Here is an 18,488-nt window from a genome sequence, read left to right as displayed (position 1 = left end):
CTCTGTAAACTCACTGACAGCCTCATTAGTTACTATTTAACCAGATTCCAGTTGACCGAGGGAGGCTGAAGTTGTGTCAGGAGATAGATTACACATCAGAATCACAAACAAGCGAATTTGGGTTTAGAATAAACCAATTTATGTTACTGGGTTCAGCTTTATTCCTAGAATTTTTTTTCTCCCCCTCGTTTCTGGATGAATGGAAAAGCTGATATTACAAACACTATTCCTCCTGCAGCAGGCAGTCAGTCATCTGTTGAACAGACCAGAGATCACTTATATGCTACATTTCATGAACTGTCAAACAGTTCATTTGTAGCCGCGCCCCGGCGGCGGCGCTCTCCACTTCTCTTCCTCGAGCCTTTACTGCAGGACACAGGAGACCGACTGGAGAAAATAAATCACAGACGTGTCAGCTGCTCTGCCGTCACTGCAGCGGCGGCTGGGGTTCCAACAACAGACTGCAGCCTGCAGCTACTCCTCAGGCTGGATTCACCAAGAAGAGACGCGAGTCGGCATTAAATCAGCTGAAATGATGCCGATTCTACCAAATCAATTAGGCATATTCTTGAAATAGGGCAAACTTTATTGATAAAAAAGTCTTGATAAGTAGCATGGATATGATATCTGTTTTATTAAATGAATGTAATTAAAATGTGACGAAGGGTGATTCAGGCGGTAACTAGACAGACAGACCAGACAACCAGGAGTGCAGCAGGTTAAAGTTTATCTAAAGTTTATAGAACAACCCGTTCTGCTCCTTACTGCCTGTGGATCACAATAACTGCTCACAACAAAATCTTTTAAAGGGAACTTCCAACCACATACTGAAATTTATAAGTGGAAATAAGCTGTCTCGTGCCACCTGTGAACTTTGAGAGTTAAACTCATGACTTTCACACTTAAGCCTTGTAGCAGTTTGATTTGTGTGTGTGTGTTCTCAGATTTGCATGTTTGTAATTTGCGTGTGCAGGTGCAGTGCAAAGCAAATAGTGTACACACAGCTTATAATACACACACTCACACACACACAGCAAACCATTCAAATTCATTCATCCATTTATTTATAAATCTATTTTGCCAATGCACCACTTCAGCACGAGAACCATAAATGTCAGCCTGCTGCATCTGATCCAGTCTGGACTGGCTGACCCGGCCCTTTGTGTGAGCGGGCTGCCGGTGCTGGAAAGTGTTGCAGTAAAAATCCTTAATGACATGAAACAGCAGACCCAAAGTTCAGCTCCGAGCATAAACTGAACCGATTACTTTACTACTACTTGATCCCGGGTTTGCATGCGTGGAAGAGCTGACCTCTTTTTCAATGCCAGGTGGTTTCCAGCAGGTTCTCTGGCTCGGCCACAGGTCGGCCTCTCTAACCTCTGAAGCAGATTGAAGAGGATGAGCTCAGTGTTTTTCTGTCAACACCTGCAGAGCCCAGATTCTTTTCTTAATGCTGTGAAAGGACCCGAACACACGGAGGGACGCAGAAACAGGAATGACGTGAACAGAATACATACACGGTCATGCCTCACTTCAGAATTGTTCAACCAACTCTGTCCTGTCTGCAGCCTCAAGTGGAAACTTCAGAACAAGCCTCAAGCTCAAAGGGTTAACATGCTGCAGAAAAACACACTCAGAGCCTCGCACGGCAACATAAGTGCCAACACATCCACAAAAACAAGCATAAATCACCATCTACAGTATCTTCCATGTCTGGCAGCGCTTTGTTTGACATTCACTCTCCCAGGTGAGATGGAGGCATGTCATCGTCCCGTCTGCACCAGCGCGATCTCCTCCAGCCATCTCGGCGGGAGTGAGGAGAGAAAAGTCAGAGGTCTTATACCAAATATCTGCAGGAATGCAGGCGATGGGCACAGAAGCAGCTATTTCTGTTTCTGACTGGTAGCCATCAGCTATTAACACCCACTTAGACAACAAGCAATTTATATGTCAAGAAGTTAACATTTTTAAGTGGCGTGGAGGAATGCATGCACGCCGGCGGAAATAACAGCTTCCACTCCTCAAGGGCGCTTCGATGAGTTTCAAATCGCTCTAAATGTAAACGCAGGTCTCACGTAGTCCCAGTTTTTCCACATGCGCATTCACACGCGAGCCTCCGATATCCACTTCGGTTCTGATTTCTTTCTTTTAACGCCACGTCAGTTTTCATTCTGCTGAACATTACCACTGCGGCTCTCCAGCCTAATGTTTTTTCTCTGTCAAGAGCGACCATTACTTCACGAAGCAGCTTCTTGGCAACGCTTCTAGTCCTCAACCTCCTGACTCAGAGGGGCCGCAGTGCCTCTGAGCAAATCTCCCAGAGAACACAGGATTTCATAAAATGCCATGTGAATAAAACTGAGGTGCATGTGAAATGCACGACTTCAAATACTAGAGTAGTTCTTACATGACTTCACTATCAGTGCCAACTACTGCTGGCATCCTCAGTCTGACCTTTGCATTCATGTAATTTTAGAGCGCCAATTTCCAAGGCGTCAATGACATCTGACTGTGTGAATATGGATTTTATGAGCTGTGCTTTCAGATCTAGATGTATCTGTTGTACGGTGGCCAGGTTTACCAATGCCACTTGGCATTAACTGCAGCTGTTGAGAGGAATTAGTGCCGCAGTTTATCCCAAGAGTGAAAATCAACTCGTGTCAATTAGCTAAGACCAAACAACAGTCAGGATGTACCGCTTCATAAACATATTGTCACGGCTCCATCCTCCCAGTCCTGGTTCACCTCAAGGGAGGCACACAACTCATCCACATATGGCTTCCTCATCATTTAGACTTTCCAGGGAAGCCCATTCAAACCCACTTCATCTTCAAGTGGAACTCCAGCAGGCTCCTGTCTCCCGTACCAGGGAGATTAGGGTTTCCAGTCTGCAGAGACAATATCCTGTACGCTTCAAATAAAAATGTAGATGTAATTTAATTTGTTCTAGGCTTTCTCTGAACCTGAATGTTTTTCACAGAACGGTATTCATTCTTTGAGATGTCACTGTCAAGAATATAACGACTAAACCTTAAATGAAGCTTATCAGAAGTTTCCAGGCATCAAGAAAAGAGAGTTTTGCTAAACACTCCTTCTGTGGCAGGGGTCCCACCCCCTTCAGCGTGTCCAAACCAGAGCAGCACACATGCGCTCACACACATCCCTTCCTTTTATGGATGAGGTGACATTACTCACTGGAGGCTCGGCACCGCTCCACTCAACTGTATTTATTCACCTTCCATTGTCCTCATTGCATGCTTGGAATGTGACGGCGGAGGATCTGTGGGAAGCGAGGTCCCCGCTGCTTCTTACATATTCTCAGTGGATTATGCATAATGGCAAAGAAGGCTAATGTTCTGCTTGTTGAGCATCTGTAGTGGGTAAGTTACAGCAGGAGTGTGTTTCTGAGATGTTGCGGCTGGACTTGTTCTGCACCATATTCCCTGCTGCGGTGGTGCCTGTTCGAATTTGGTTTATTTTGCATTGCAAAGTTGTTCAGGTTGAACATGGTTTTGAATGTCGCTGGGTGTGTACAAGGAGAAAGACTGCATGCATTCTGCCCTGCATGCATTTTGTTGGAGCTGAAGAGGAGAAACGGGCATGAGAAGCATAGAAGGAAGCAGAGATTAAACACAGCCACTTCGTGAGGGGTCTCTGTCTTGAATAGTGTGTAGCTGGCTCTCCATCCCAGCTTTAGTTGTTCAACTACTAATATTTGTTGAATTTTACTTATTCCTTATTTCTGTTGCTTCAGTTCAGTGTAGTGCAATCTCTATTATTAGTTTTTGTATCGGAAAATATTGCCATGTTTGTTAGCCTTTCTAAACCTGTGATTTATTCTGTGATCTGTTGATGAAACTACAACTTGTAATTGTTAATATTTTCAGTTTGCTATTACAGCATTAAACATTCTTTCAGACTCTTGATTGTCACTATTGCTTATCCACAATGCTGCATTTATCATATTTTTTTTAATGGCAGAATTGCTTCTATCAACAGTTAAAAGGCTAATTAAACACTGGAATAATGCTCTGTCTTTTTTTTTGTTCCTTCAACATTTTTAGATTGAAGAGGCTGCTTGAAAACGAGAAAGCCTACCAGATAAAGAAAGAAAACGAGCACTCCAAACGCCTGGCCAAGGTGCGAGAGGAGCTGGTCAAACTCAAGTCCTTTGCCTTGATGTTGGTCAACGAGCGCCAACAGCACCTGGAGCAAATGGACCAACAGAGCCAACGGGCTCAGGAGCTGAGTCAGCAGCTACAGCAGCGGGACCAGGCACTGAGCGAGGCAAAGGAGCGCGCGCAGGAAGACGGCCACAGGGTGCAGAATCTAGAGGCTGAGCTGAAAGAGAAATCTGGCAAGCTCACTCAGCAGCACGAGGAGATGAGTGCCAAGCTGGCCAGTCAGGAGCTCCAAAGCCGTCAACTTAATGCCAAACTCCTGGGGCTGACGCACAAGCTGGAAGAGCTAGAAGAAGGCAACAAAACCTTGAGGAAATCTGAGGAGGAGCTGCAGGAGCTGAGGGAGAAGATCAGCAAGGGAGAGTGTGGAAACTCCAACTTGATTGCTGAATTAGAGAACTTGCGGAAGCGCGTGCTGGAGATGGAAGGAAAAGATGAGGAAATTACCAAGACAGAAAATCAGTGTAAAGAGCTGAGGAAGAGGCTACAAGAGGAAGACGGAAAAAGCAAAGACCTCAGGCTGGAAGTGGAGAAACTCCAAAACAGAATGATGGAGTTAGAAAAACTAGAGGATGCATTCAGCACTAGCAAGGCTGAGTCTGCCCAGTTACAGACTGCTCTGGAACGAGAGAAGGGCCTGACCAAGGAGCTTTCAGATGAAGTTGTAGCTCTCAAGATTCGCATGAAAGAGCTCGAGTCTTCTGAAATCAAGTTGGAAAAATCAGAGTTGAGTCTTAAGGATGACCTGAGTAAGCTCAAATCTCTGACGGTTGCTTTGATGGATGAGCGAAAAACTCTGATTGAAACTATGAAGTCTGACGAGAAGAAAAAAGATGATTTGAGCAAGATGGTCAAAACTGAGCAGGCTAAAGTTATGGAGGTGACTGAGAAACTGATAGAAGAAAGCAAAAAGCTTCTGAAATTGAAATCGGAGATGGAAACCAAAGTCGAGACTTTAACCCTTGAAAAAGGGGAACTAAGCTCAAAGCTGTCTTATGAAATTGATAAAACTAACGATCTTAACTCCAAGGTCACGCAAATGAAAAAGAGGTTAGAAGGGCTGGAGCAAGCAGAAAAGCTGTCTGTGAAGAATTCAGTCAAATGTGAACTGACCAAAATGTCTGACCACATGAAAAAGGAGGACAACAAGGTCAAGGAGCTAACGTTCGAAATTGAGCGCCTGAAAAACCGCCTCAGACAACTGGAGGTGCTGGAGGGGGATCTGATCAAGACAGAGGATCAGTACGATATGTTGGAGAAGAGGTTTATGACTGAGCAGGACAAAGCCAACATTCTTTCCCAGCAGGTAGAGGAAATGAGGAATCAGATAGCGCGGAACAAAGCAATTGAGAAGGGAGAGGAAGAAAGCCAGGAGGAAGACCTCCGACAACGCTGCAAGAAGGAGGAGGCCAAAACCAGGGAACTACAAGCTGATGTGATAGCCCTCAAGGAGAAGATCCATGAACTGATGCACAAGGAAGATCAACTTTCGCAGCTCCAAGTAGACTACTCTCTCCTGCAGCAGAGGTTTTTGGAAGAGGAGGAGAAAGCCAAGAATATGGGCACTGAAGTTTTCCATCTCACCAAAGAGCTGGAAGTAGCCAAACGGCACAGTAGAGCGCTACGGCCAAGCTTAAATGGCAGGAGGATAGTGGATGTTGCCGTCACATCCACTGGAGTACAAACGGAGGCGTCCTCCAATGGGCCATCGGAGGAAGATACCCCTGCTGGGTTCATCAGAAAGTCTGTCCAAGAAGAGAATCATATCATGAATAATCTCAGACAGAGATGTCTGAAGAAGCCCGCAGAAAAGCACAGCGCTGTTGAGCGCTGTGCTTCATCCAGCAGTGACTTGGGCATCAAGAAATCCTGGATTCCCTGGATGAGGAAAAAGGACAGCTCCAACCAGGAGACCCATCTGGAAAAGAGTCTGCAAATCAATGGGAATCATTTACCCACTGAACTGACCATGTCCCCAAAGCAAGGCCAGCCTTTACACATCAGAGTAACACCAAACCACCAAAGCAACATGGCCACTCTGGAAATCAGCAGTCCGACGACTGAAGATGTTTTCTCGAGCTCAGCTCCCCTCAGCCCCAACCCATCGCAACCAAAATCCAGAATAACAATCATTCCTACCTACTCTGCTCCGACCCATCGCAGAAAAGCCCCCACAGCCCCGCAGGGCCCTGAAAGAGCCAAGTCTCCAGTCACCATCACAGCCATATCTCGAGCCAAGTCCCCCGAGAGTGGCAGAGCCTCCTCTACTACCTCAGGAAGGCCCTTGTCCCCGGTCTCCATCATGACAGTGAGCACCGCTGTTGTGCCTGAAGCGTCCGCCTCCCCAGAGCCCCAGGAGATGACCATGGGCCGCGCTGTGTTCAAGGTCACACCTGAGAAGCAGATGGTCCCAATGCCTGTAAGAAAGGGTCCCAGCAACACCAGCATCATCACCACCACCGACGACAACAAGATCCACATTCATCTCGGCAACAGCAACAACCCAAAGATGGTGGTGCGCCCAGTGGCCGCTGTGACGGAGAGCAAGGAAATGACTTTATCCACAGGGACGGTTTTGCGTTCCCCCCGCCAGATCACCACCACCGCTACCAGGAGCACACAGAGCAAAGTGATGAGCAGTATAACCATTTCCCCCGTCACCTCCACCTCTTCCAGACCCACACAGACCCCGGTAGGTTTCATGTGAATGTATTCTTCTTTGATATTTTTTTGTGAGAAAGCTGAAAACTTTCAGTTTGAGTCTCATAACATGCCCTTTGTTTAAATGGGTGGCGTGACAGACGTGGCCCTCCGAGCAGCAGAGGTAATGATGTGGCAGTTTGCCATCCTGCTACAGCCATGCCGTAATTTATAGTAGTTAGAGAGTGTTTACATTCACAAACAGCCACGCATGGTTGAGTGCCCTCTGTCTGACACAAAACAGCCTCGCAGCAGAAACAAGGCCTGGATAAAAGCTCACCCAAGGACTGAATAAATATTTACACTTTCATTCACACAGTCACTGTAGCACATGCGATCAGCCATATTGTTTGGAAACTCTGAATTACTTCATTCCTGTAATGAGTTTTGGCCACTTTGACATGATTTATTAATTCTCCTGCCTGAGAAACTGTACTCTCTCTATTCCTATTGTCAAACAGACCGGGCATGATGCCCAGGCACCTCGCACAGGGCTGACCCGCATCCCGATGTCCAAGAGCCTGAAGACAGGAAAGACTGTGCTGGGATCCCTGGGGATATCGAGCGGAGTGAAGCTGGAGTCACGTGCAGAGAGTCAGTCGATGAGGATAGAAGTTAAAAAGTCCAATGTGAATAGCAGTGCCCTTCAAAACGGAGGAAAAGTCTGACCGAAATAATTGTACCAAGACTTTGACATATCAATATGGTGCTAAAGGAATACATTATAAAGCACAATGGCATTTCTTTATTTTTAGCAGTTAAAAAAGCCAATATTTTATGTATTTTGTTTTCTTTTTTTTTTACATGTATGCCTCATATAAATGTGTTGAAACATATACATTGTTTTGACTGTGTGTATTTCCATGGGCATTTGGGTTAGAAATATCAGACTTTGTTGCTACTAACAGGCTCTTGCTTTGAGTGGATGTTTCATATATAAAGTGTTTGACATGTTTTATAAGGACTTCAATGTGTGTAAATTATGGTTATTTTCTTTCCTTTGGATTTCTACTGAAAATGTTTTGAAATAAATATAAAGTCATAAGAAAGTGTGAAATGTCTCTTTATGTGGCAAAGAAAGAAACTGGCAAAGAAAAAACTGCAACAAGACAGACTGTTATGTGGTTAAAGTAAGTTTTATATTTCTATTGACATGGACAGGGCAGCATTGTGATGCAGTGGTGTAGTGCTGCCTCAATATTTTCACTAAGTGTAGTACTAGCATTACTACTGATTCAAGCCTATCAGTTTATTGGCATAGCAATTTTAGAAACATTCTTAAAAAAAATTCAAGATATTTCGCTTGACATCAATAAATTGGTACATTACAAGAATGTATTGTTAATGGAGAAAATGATGAATCATTGAAGCATAAAACAGCCACAACAGGAAATTCAATGGCATATTCATATTGTCTGAGCCATATGTGTATAATTTTGTGACTGATATTTTTGACTGAACATTTAAGCAGTCAAACATTGTGACTGACCATTTCCATCAAGAGAATTCAAGGCCTATGCAAGAGGTCGGCTCATAGTCCGGTCTCAGTGCCAGTCATGGCACAAACTAAATAAAAGTTCCTATTCTGAACTCAGATTGGAAGCATGATTTGTTGCAAACATAAAAATATATGCAATGTCCATATCTTTACTCTCTGCCTTGTGTTATGTCATGCAAATAACAACACATTTGTTCCAAGACTTTGCATAATAGAGGCACCTCTTGCCTCACAGTGAGGAGGTCAGGGTTCAAATGCCAGACCTTTCTGTGGAGAATTTCCTCCCGTGATCCCAAATATGCATGCAGGTTTCACTGGTGGCTCTAAATTGCCCCTAGGTAAGAGTGTGAATGTGAGTGTATGTTGTAATCTGATGGACTAGTGACCTGTACAGGGTGTATCCTGCCCTGGCCCGCGAGTAAGCTGGGATAGAGTCCAATGTCCTGCAACCCTGCACAGGAAAAATAAAGATTAAAAACACACAAGGAAGAAAAAAGGCCAAGAAGTCCTGATGGGTGCTGCTGTAAAAGTTCCTGAACACCTTAAGAGAGACATTTGTTATAATTTGCATAGAAAATACATGAAAAAATGTTGAGAGTTAAATATATTTTAAAAGAAACTAACAAGTGCAACCCTTTAATACTGCTATACAGATGTCAAAGTCCCAGATGTTTACATGCCGCAGATGTCCCCGCTCAGCTGAACACGTGACTAAGAGGGCGTCTCCACAGCCAGTCATGACGTACCCCGCGTTCCACCCTCTGATTGGTTCAGCGACTTCCGGCTTCTTCCTCTTCGAAGAGATTAACAAGACCTCAAATCAATACTAAAATGAGTCGATTTTTCGATTAGATCGAGGACAGGGTTGAGTCTGAGGAGGACCTCGCGCTTTGTCCGGACGCCGCGTCCCTTCCTTCGCGTGCAGGATTCACGGCAGGCCGTTGTCTGTCGGCTAAAGTGGATTATTTTGGTCGCGGCGGATCGCAGCCATGATGGCGTCCAGCTACAACGCTAAGGAAGAGGACGGGCACCACTCCGGCTCCGCGAGCCACGGCGGAGCGGGGGTGGCGAAGAGCAAGAAGCCGGACAACACGGCGTTCAAGCAGCAGAGGCTGCCGGCCTGGCAGCCCATCCTGACAGCGGGCACCGTGCTGCCTGCCTTCTTCGTTATCGGGCTCATCTTCATCCCCATCGGCATCGGCCTGTACGTGACATCCAACAACATCAAGGAGTTCGAGGTACGATCCAGGTGGTCCGGGTTGTTTACAGCCCGCTGTGCTAGGACAGTCCAGGAGCTTCCACTCGGTTATCTGTAAAGGGACAATCCAGGCTTTTCCTCTACCAGCACCACGACCTGCTCACTGAAAACCTGTTGATATCGTTAAACCACACACTGCTCTTCTTCTCATAGTGATTATGTCAGTACAGTCCTTTAAAAAGAGTCTCAAAGTGATCTACAGTTTTGCTGGACTACGTTTGATCATGTATTAATGCCTGTATCGGGCCCACTCGATCGAAACAGGCTCAGCAGGGTCCAATCTAGTCAAATGATGGTATTGCATTGTTCAGAGTCCACTAAAAAAAGCAATGCTTGCATTATTCTGAACCACTTCCTCACTTCCTCATTTGTCAACTGTAGCTCCTGTTTTTTTTTTTTGTTTTGTTTAGAAACGCAAATACTGCTGCCTGAAGGTATTCAAAATAAGATAGATTAGCTGTGACTCAGAAGTAAACAGCTGATTGCATCAATACTTCAGGAAAATTGAGCTACCTTTTTCAACATTTCAATATAAATGTTGAAAAGTGAGGAAATCCTTGTAGCAGGATTTTAGAAATGTTAGTCTGAATATGAATACTGCGGTAAAGAAATTCTCTGATTCAACATTTCGAAAAGAAATTTCACATTAATTGTGTAAAATGTGCTGGAAAATTGGAAATGTATGTTTTGATTGCCATCAGATTGTACTTCTCTTAAGATCCCTGTTATCTATCTATCTGTTTTATATGTGGCCCCTAAAATAACTATAACTGCTCTGTTAGTATTATATTACACCAGCGGTTGTGAGGTTTAAGTAACCTGTCTTATTAAAAACAATGCTTTATATGCATCTGTGTGACAGTGTTGGATGTAAATGTTATGAATTGAGTGTTGTTTCAGAAACATTTGATCATAGTTGATATTTCAAACAGCTGAAAATGGTCCCAAAAGTTAGTAAAACAATGGAATTTGAGCCCAAAGCTGTGGTTAAAAAAAGATCTTCCTCTTGGTACTGTTTCATAAAGGGAAGACAGTGTAGAATTTACCTGCACTGTTGTATTTTTATGACAAGCAAATAGCTGAAATGCCACCAACTGTCAGACAGCGTGTATTCTTCTGACTGAGCTGCACTTCCTGTTTTCAGTTCTGCTCTTTTGAAGTGACTCGCTCTTTGATTTCAGATCGACTACACCGGCGTGGACATGAACAGTCCGTGCTACAGCTGCGCCAAGAACTTCAGCTGGAACAGCACCACGCCGTGCGTGTGCTCGGTGGACTTCACGCTGGAGCAGCCGTTCGAGGTGAGACCTGGACCCGCTCGGGCTTCCAGTAATGCCGAAACCCATGAATAATACATGCCTCCGCCACCGACGCCCAGAGTGCTGCCCGTGCAAGAGAAAAGGAGGGGAAAAAAAACTGCCCTTCTGATGCAGTTTTCTATTTTGAGTCTAAAGAAAGGAACACTCAAGGTTTGGTCGATGAGCTCTCTCGAGAATTCAATTGATTGTTTATAAAAGGTTTAATGCTGCTTATATTTTTATCCCTACAGTTTCTGGATGAGATAGATTTCACTTTCTCCAGACTGCAGTCAGGTTAAAACAGAGTGATCTCATGAAGGGAAAACTCCTTTTAAAGATATCCTGTGTTCATTTCTTGCAAAACAAATAATAGAATTTATGTAAATATAGGTTATTTACAATGAATCCAACTTCCCAAAGTGCATCACTGCATTACTGAGATTAAACACACTCGTGCAGAGGAATAATTCTTTTTATTGTGTGTATCACTGCTGCATCTCCCTAAAAATGATACCTCTGTGCAACAAGTGCTCATCATTAGTGTCTTTTTTCATGCTTTCTGATATGACAGATTGCAAACTTTCATTGAACAGAGATCCATGAAACATGGTTGGAAATGGAAGAGTCTTGTAGCATTTCTACATGCCTAACAGTGGTGTCTTCTCCACAGAGCAACGTCTTCATGTACTACGGCCTGTCCAACTTCTACCAGAACCACCGGCGCTACGTGAAGTCCAGAGACGACAGCCAGCTGAACGGGGACAGCTCCGCTTTGACGGTACCCGCCTTGGAATTGACCTTCTCTGCTTTTCCTCTTTGAATAACCGACTGTTTCATCAGCTGACAGCTCGCTTTGCTTTCCACAGAGCCCCAGCAAGGAATGTGAGCCGTATCGCACGAGTGAAGGACTGCCTATCGCTCCGTGTGGAGCCATAGCTAACAGCCTTTTCAACGGTGAGTTACGGCTCAGAGAAGCTCACATTTTTCCTGTTGGCTGTTCTTGTGAGGAGGTTTATTATCAGAAAACTTATTCTATAAATGTAGTTATTCTCCAATACTGTCACAATGAGTGTTTTGTACTTTATTTTTAATCTGGATTTCTTATAAAAACATCACAATATAATATTTTACTGGGAAAAGGCAGACTCCTGACCTCCTGAACTGTCTTATCCGTAGCTCTTTGGCGCCCCCAAGTGTTTTCCTACCCCACACTGTGACGATCCCTTCTGCTTGTGCTCTGACTCGAACCTTTCTCCATCTCAGACACTCTGGATTTGTATCATATTGATATCAATGGGAGTAGAAATGCAATCCCTCTGGTGAAGAAGGGCATCGCGTGGTGGACAGACAAGCACGTGAAGTTCAGGAATCCAGGCGGAAACGCAAACCTCACTGTAGCTTTTCAAGGTAACGCTTTAAAATGACTGGGAGAAAAAAAAAATCTTTTGATATTTGTTTTTTTTTTTATCTGTTATCTTAATGAATCTGGATCGGTTTCTTTTCAGGGACCAGTAAGCCTGTGAACTGGAGGAAGCCCGTGTACGAGCTGGACCCGTCGGACCCGGAAAACAACGGCTTCATCAACGAGGACTTCATCGTGTGGATGCGCACGGCGGCCCTGCCCACCTTCAGGAAGCTGTACCGCATCATCCAGAAGAAGTCCAGCACCACACCCACCCTCCCCAGTGGGAAGTACGTCCTGGACATCACCTACAGTATCCTTTTGGCTCGTTCCTGCTGCATCATCCTTAAAACACGGCACTCTGCTGTATATTGATTGTAAATGCGTGGAATCTTGTCTGTCGAAGCTCTGCTCCATTTCCTTTAACCACCCGTCATCAGATTACCCCGTGCTCAGCTTCGACGGCCGCAAGCGAATGATCCTGAGCACCATCTCCTGGATGGGAGGGAAGAACCCCTTCCTGGGAATAGCCTACATCACCGTGGGCTCCATCTGCTTCTTCCTGGGCGTGGTCCTGCTCATCATCCACCACAAATACGACACCCGCAACAACAGCGCAGATATCCCCAACTAATCCGCCTCTCCGCCCCCTGCATGCCTGGGTGACCCCCGCCGGGTCCCGTCTGGACTGCTCATCGGATTTTAGCTTGAGAAGCACTGTCGGTGTCCGTCGATTGATTATTTAAGGGCCGCCGTTGTTGTACATGTCTCATGAATGTGTTCTTGCGTTGGGCATCGAAGGCATTTCTCTGCGTTTCTGTGCATGTAGCTGCGCGCTGGCTGCTGAGACCGTCATGTCAACTCCACCTATGCTTTTCTTCCTTTTTTTTTTTTAATTTCATTTATTTATCTGTACATTGTCAGATTACCTGTGTTTTATTTTAGCAGTGCTTTGTGAATGGCTTCATTATTGAAGGATGTCTGTAGTTTCAATGCAAGTTTTGTCAATACTATACACCGTTACATGTCCTGCTGATGAATATGAGTATATACAGTACTATTCCACTGACATACCTCTGTTACCTTAAAATAGATTAAGAAAATGCCTGTTTGTGTGCAGTTACTTCTGTCAGACATTTGTTTAACAGGACGAACATCCTCAGAGAGCTGTAGTAAATACCAAAAACATGATGCTCTACCCTCTGCTGTGACTGGTTTTTCATGCTGGACACTTTGATTACAAGATGAAGGTTTTTCGGGATGGCGTGTTCCGCTTCACTTCTATATGATGGAGACTGCGGTTGATTCAGGCAAATTCCTGAAGATTTTTAATTTGGTCTTAAATTCCATGCATTTCTCAGAGTTGACCAAATGATTTGCACTTCGAAAGTGTCAGAGTTCGTTTTGCTCCTTTGTTCATCTTCTCTTTCTGTTACCATGCTGCACTCCTGGTTTATGAATAGGACATTTGTTTCAGTTGGAAGATCTGGGGTTTTTAAGTTTTGTAGGGTCCAATTAAAGAACTTGCGTTGGTGTAATTTGTGATTTGCTTTTATGTGTTTAATTTTCTCATACGTTATGATTTTTTTTAAATCAGATTTTCTCTTCTTAAATTGTGATTCTTTTTTTTTTTTTTGCCCTTCTTTTAAATATCTTTGCTGTAGCAGCATTAGCCTATTTCAGCAAGTCGATGCTCTAAGCTGGAGTGAGAATAAACTGAACCACCCACAGGTTTGAAACTTAAATTTAACATTATCCATCTTTAAGTTCTACAACCAGCTTCCAAAGCAACAAAGGACAGTCAAGACACATCTGCAGGATGAGGAAACTAATCCGAAATGTGCAATGTCATACGTTCAAGAACTACTACTTATTTATTATTATTTTTTTTTAATTTGAAAATATGAACAAGTATAAAAGCTGAAGACTGGTGGCTCCATCACTTGGTCATGTCACATTGAGAATGCAGTTATTGCTCGTGGTCAAATATTGGCTGAACGGGAAGATAAGCGTGGTCCGATTGGTCCGATGCAACATAAAAACGCCTGCTGGTCAAACTGCTGCAGAACTAAATGTAATTTTCTATGAAGAGACATCAGAACACAGCGGAGCAGCACAGTTAATTTCATATGAGACTGCATAAATGCAGACCAGTAAGTATGCCTGAATCAGAATCAGAAGTACTTCATTTATCCCAAGGGAGCAGATAGGAAGACTGCACAGCAAAACTGACACAGTATAGTAAATGAAATAAGACTCCTACCATTAAAATGGTGGACCTAACAAGTGTTTAAGGTGTTGTTATCTGCACAAAGGCACCTTGAGATGACTGTTCTTATAATTGACACTATAGAGAAGGTAGAATTTTTTGCATTGCACAATTCAAAGGTGAGGTAATTTACTGTGTTTTCCAAAGAAATTAAGGAAACACATTAAAACAAGGTGATTATGAATTACAAGAGAAGAGAAATATTTAACTAATCCCAAACAAAATTAAAACAAAGCTATTAAGGTTATGAAGAACATCATGCAATATTTTATTAAGATAAAGGTACTAAATTCCTATTAATGGAAAGCCTGAGACAATATCAATCTTTTCAGGCCTGAAATGAGTGTGTCAGCAGTCCTCGGGTTTACACAAACTTTGTTCCACAGGTGAGGAGCGTAAGAACCAAAAGCTTCACTTGGTTTCATCTGACTTTGCAAACACTGAATAAACATTTTCCTGAGGATTTCAGGGGTCTGGATGTTTCATATTCTAGAAATAAATCTGAGATGTTTTTATTTTGGAGAACATTTGAAGCTTTATAAACAAGAAGTCAGATTTTGAAGTGGATCCCTTACAAACAGGCAGCCAGATATCCTCTTTGTGTTGGTGAGGACTCTGAATGAGCTGCAATCAAAATTATTATTATTTTTTTTACTGAGACCTTACAATAAAGTAAATACGTCTGTTAAAGCAGACTGAAAAACACTGAAGCATCCAATTTAGCTAAAAGGGAAAATCTTTATTAATATTCTAAAATAAATCAGAATAATTAATTTTCATTGTGTCGATCTGAAATTAAAAAAACAAAACAAACAAAATCACGTGACGCAGCAGTGCCGCAGTGGATTGTGGGACGCCAGTAAGCCAGTGCCCGTCCTTGTGGTGTGACTGTAACTTTTTACCTCAGCACAACAAAGTTTACCGACATGTACCGGCAGCTTAAGGTGAGACAAACATTCTTATATTTTAACATGAAACAGTTTCATGATGTTGTTGTTGAATTGATCATGTTTCTGTTGATTTGTACCGACACTCCGCTCCCTTTGCAGAATAACGGTACAGCTAACCTTTGTATAACCTCTAGGGAACATAACTTTGTAAAACATATTGATTTATTTAGGGAATACATTAAACGTTTGTCGCTGTATGATATATTTGTTGTGTGTTTGTATCAGTAAATGACCGGTAATTTCTGCTCTGTTAGCGAAAGCAACAAGTAGTGCAATAAAACGGGTGTTTCAGATTAAGTGGTATCCGTGTCGACTGGTGACCGACTTTCTTTGACGACTCGTTGTTGCTGCTCGTAAAAGCGGATATTAAAAACCCAATAAAACCCACAGATGTCTCGGTGAGCTGCTTTTAGCCGCATTTACAATTAGGTTTCGTTTCTTTTTGGGTCTTATTTTAACATCTGTCGTTACTAACGGTGTCAAAAGATGCTTGAGGAAGTCGGTCACAAGTCAACAGGGAAACCAATTAATCCGTTACACGGAACATGCGACATTCTGTTTTAGTAACTACCTTGCCCCCTGCTGTCATCATCTTAACATTGCTTAAAAATAATGAATACTAGTATAATATAGTATTATAACAATAGTATTAAAGACAGTGACACCTGTCTTCACACACACACACACACACACACACACACACACACACACACACACACACACACACACACACACACACGTTTCTTCTCGTTTCGCATTCACATTACCCACAGTAACCATATCCTGCTCTTTGAACATCTAAACATGTCCCACATATTGGGGGGCCTTAAACCTTGTTCCATCAAGTTCATAGCTGAACTCCAACAGCTCTTCTCAAGGATACATTTTAGTCAGATGAGGTCAGTGTTACATGACTTCAGACAGCACTGCGAATCCATAATTATCTACATACATTTCCATTTTTATCTATTGTTTGTCAAACCACAGATTGTTCACTGTGACTTAAAGTATAATATTTAACCAGGAAATATCGATTTCCTGGACGTTTTTGTCAGCAAACTTCCACATACCAGAGGTGACAGCTCTTGAATTGACCTCTGATTTGACTCACTGCTGCACACAGCAGTGACCAGCAGAGGTCAGCATATCTTAATTTATACACTGTACTTTGTATTTCATTCCATTCTCTTAGATTTCTTTTCTAATAATCATGCTTAGAATTAACTGTTTCTATGTTTTTTGCATGCAGAGTCTCCAGCAGCTGTCCAGGCGGACCATCAGCAGCAGCGTCCGCAGGCAGCTTGATAATACTGTAAAGCAAAAGCAAAAACTGTTCCAGGTACAGCGCCCGGCTCCTTCTGTCCCACAGAACAAACTTTGCAAATAGACAAGTCATAGACAGAACAGTTAATGTGAAAACAGAAAAAAATCTGGTTGTTGATGAGATTTGGTTTGTAACTTGTTTGATTTGTATTCTTGTATAAATGACAGATAATCTATCAAAAAATGTTGGTGTGATAACTTATTAGTTTCCCCTTTGTGAATTCAACATGTGTTTTTAAATGAGGTGTGTCTATTCTGATAATGATAATGTTAAAGTTTCTATTTTATTCCTAGGTTCTGGAGACAGAATCTATTTTTATCTTCTTTGTAGCCTGACAGATAAGTACCAGTGAGTTTACCCCCCTGTAGTTTCTAAATGACCTTTGCCTGTAGCTGGCTGGAGTCTAATTCTGCTTCCAGGCTGCTGATTAAAACTCCGTGGCAGATGCTTGTCTCCTCCCAGAGTGGCGGGCTCTGCTGACCCTGCATAGCAGTAGAGAAATGACTTTAGCTCCCACACTGCCTTTCCATCCCATAGTGAGCTCTGCTTCATTGCTTAGTGTAATTCATACTATGACTGTTATTGCTATGATTAATCAGAGATTAGAAAACAACGCAGTCACAGCTGTTATGAGGGAAAAAAACACTGTTTAGGAATAACAAATCTCTTGTTGACCTGAGTTCTCCTTCAAACAGTAAGATGTTGTGGTTTGTGTCTTCAACAGGAGGATAACGGGATGCCCATCCATCTAAAGGGCGGGTCGAAGGACGCTCTGCTCTACAGAGCCACCATGGTTCTCACCGTGTTCGGTAAGTCCACATTTAATGAGTCACACTCATTTCACATGTTGTTTTAGCTATAGCCTCGACCACGCTGTTATCGCACAGAATGCCTTTCCCAGTAAAATGACAGTCATTACCATGATGGCTCATGAGGCGTCGGTTGTCTGGTGTCTCAGGCTCTCGTTTAATCTCTCCTCAGGCAGCGGATACGTGGTGTACGAGCTGTTCAGCGCCGCCATGCCCAAGAAGCCGCAGTGACCCAGGACGGCCGTGCTGGACGTTATCGCCGGATAAAGATGCCGACGCCGCGTGTGGAGCGTCACCTCTCTGTTGTGCAGACTACAGTGTCAATATTAGGAGGTTTCATGTTTGAAATCAGCACTTATTGATGGTATAAATCATGGACTGCAAATTCTATTGAAAAGATTAAATATGTTCTACTTGTAACAAGGCTCTAGATTCAATGCGTGTCTGTGACAATGTTGAGGGAATTATGTATTTTGAATTGTGAAGTACAGGTGCATTTCAAAAATGTTGAATCCCATCGCAAAGTGCATTAATTTCTACACTCTTTAGACATATTTAGTTGAGGTTATTATGATCTCCAGATTAAACACAAAAAAGGCAAATGTCCTGACGTGCTGTGTTTTTCATTACAAGCTGAAATGATGAAAAATATAACAAAAAAAAAAAAAAAACGCTCCAAATGTTTCAATTTGCATGTGTAAGAAAAATCATTGGACGTCACAATTTAAATGTTGCGGCCCACACAGCGTGAAACAGCTTTGTGTTGTGGCATTTATCAATAATGATATTTTATGTAGTC

The 18,488-nt window shown here is 43.1% G+C and overlaps 3 protein-coding genes across 3 annotated transcripts; all 3 read left to right on the top strand.

Moving 5' to 3' along the window:
* The first annotated feature begins 3,339 nt into the window (after positions 1 to 3,339).
* Positions 3,340 to 7,839, top strand: LOC115407310 (filamin-A-interacting protein 1-like). Its single transcript, XM_030117696.1, has 3 exons — positions 3,340 to 3,380; positions 4,065 to 6,873; positions 7,343 to 7,839. The coding sequence occupies exons 1-3, from the start codon at positions 3,352 to 3,354 to the stop codon at positions 7,547 to 7,549; spliced, it is 3,045 nt and encodes a 1,014-aa protein (XP_029973556.1). The 5' UTR covers positions 3,340 to 3,351; the 3' UTR covers positions 7,550 to 7,839.
* Positions 7,840 to 9,149: 1,310 nt separating this feature from the next.
* tmem30aa (transmembrane protein 30Aa) lies at positions 9,150 to 13,875 on the top strand. The gene is made up of 7 exons (XM_030117178.1): positions 9,150 to 9,617; positions 10,819 to 10,938; positions 11,606 to 11,713; positions 11,802 to 11,889; positions 12,199 to 12,342; positions 12,441 to 12,650; positions 12,778 to 13,875. Exons 1-7 carry the CDS (start codon positions 9,369 to 9,371, stop codon positions 12,969 to 12,971), a joined length of 1,113 nt encoding a protein of 370 aa, XP_029973038.1. The 5' UTR covers positions 9,150 to 9,368; the 3' UTR covers positions 12,972 to 13,875.
* Positions 13,876 to 15,439: 1,564 nt separating this feature from the next.
* Positions 15,440 to 18,313, top strand: cox7a2a (cytochrome c oxidase subunit 7A2a). The gene is made up of 4 exons (XM_030116684.1): positions 15,440 to 15,550; positions 16,806 to 16,895; positions 17,605 to 17,689; positions 17,862 to 18,313. The coding sequence occupies exons 1-4, from the start codon at positions 15,533 to 15,535 to the stop codon at positions 17,918 to 17,920; spliced, it is 252 nt and encodes an 83-aa protein (XP_029972544.1). The 5' UTR covers positions 15,440 to 15,532; the 3' UTR covers positions 17,921 to 18,313.
* The last annotated feature ends 175 nt before the right edge of the window (positions 18,314 to 18,488 follow it).

Source organism: Salarias fasciatus, chromosome 19 (assembly GCF_902148845.1).
Source record: "Salarias fasciatus chromosome 19, fSalaFa1.1, whole genome shotgun sequence".
NCBI lineage: Eukaryota > Metazoa > Chordata > Actinopteri > Blenniiformes > Blenniidae > Salarias > Salarias fasciatus.
This window is presented reverse-complemented; position numbering and strand designations above follow the sequence as displayed.

Bases quoted from the DNA above. Each gene is read 5' to 3' on its own strand.
- LOC115407310 (XM_030117696.1), top strand. From the start codon at position 3,352: ATGTTCTGCTTGTTGAGCATCTGTAGTGG. The intron at 3,381-4,064 runs GTAAGTTACAGC...CAACATTTTTAG, and splicing joins TTGTTGAGCATCTGTAGTGG to ATTGAAGAGGCTGCTTGAAA. The intron at 6,874-7,342 runs GTAGGTTTCATG...ATTGTCAAACAG, and splicing joins CCAGACCCACACAGACCCCG to ACCGGGCATGATGCCCAGGC.
- cox7a2a (XM_030116684.1), top strand. The intron at 16,896-17,604 runs GTACAGCGCCCG...TGTCTTCAACAG, and splicing joins AAAAGCAAAAACTGTTCCAG to GAGGATAACGGGATGCCCAT. The intron at 17,690-17,861 runs GTAAGTCCACAT...ATCTCTCCTCAG, and splicing joins CATGGTTCTCACCGTGTTCG to GCAGCGGATACGTGGTGTAC.
- tmem30aa (XM_030117178.1), top strand. From the start codon at position 9,369: ATGATGGCGTCCAGCTACAACGCTAAGGAAGAGGACGGGCACCACTCC. The intron at 9,618-10,818 runs GTACGATCCAGG...CTTTGATTTCAG, and splicing joins ACAACATCAAGGAGTTCGAG to ATCGACTACACCGGCGTGGA. The intron at 12,343-12,440 runs GTAACGCTTTAA...GTTTCTTTTCAG, and splicing joins CCTCACTGTAGCTTTTCAAG to GGACCAGTAAGCCTGTGAAC.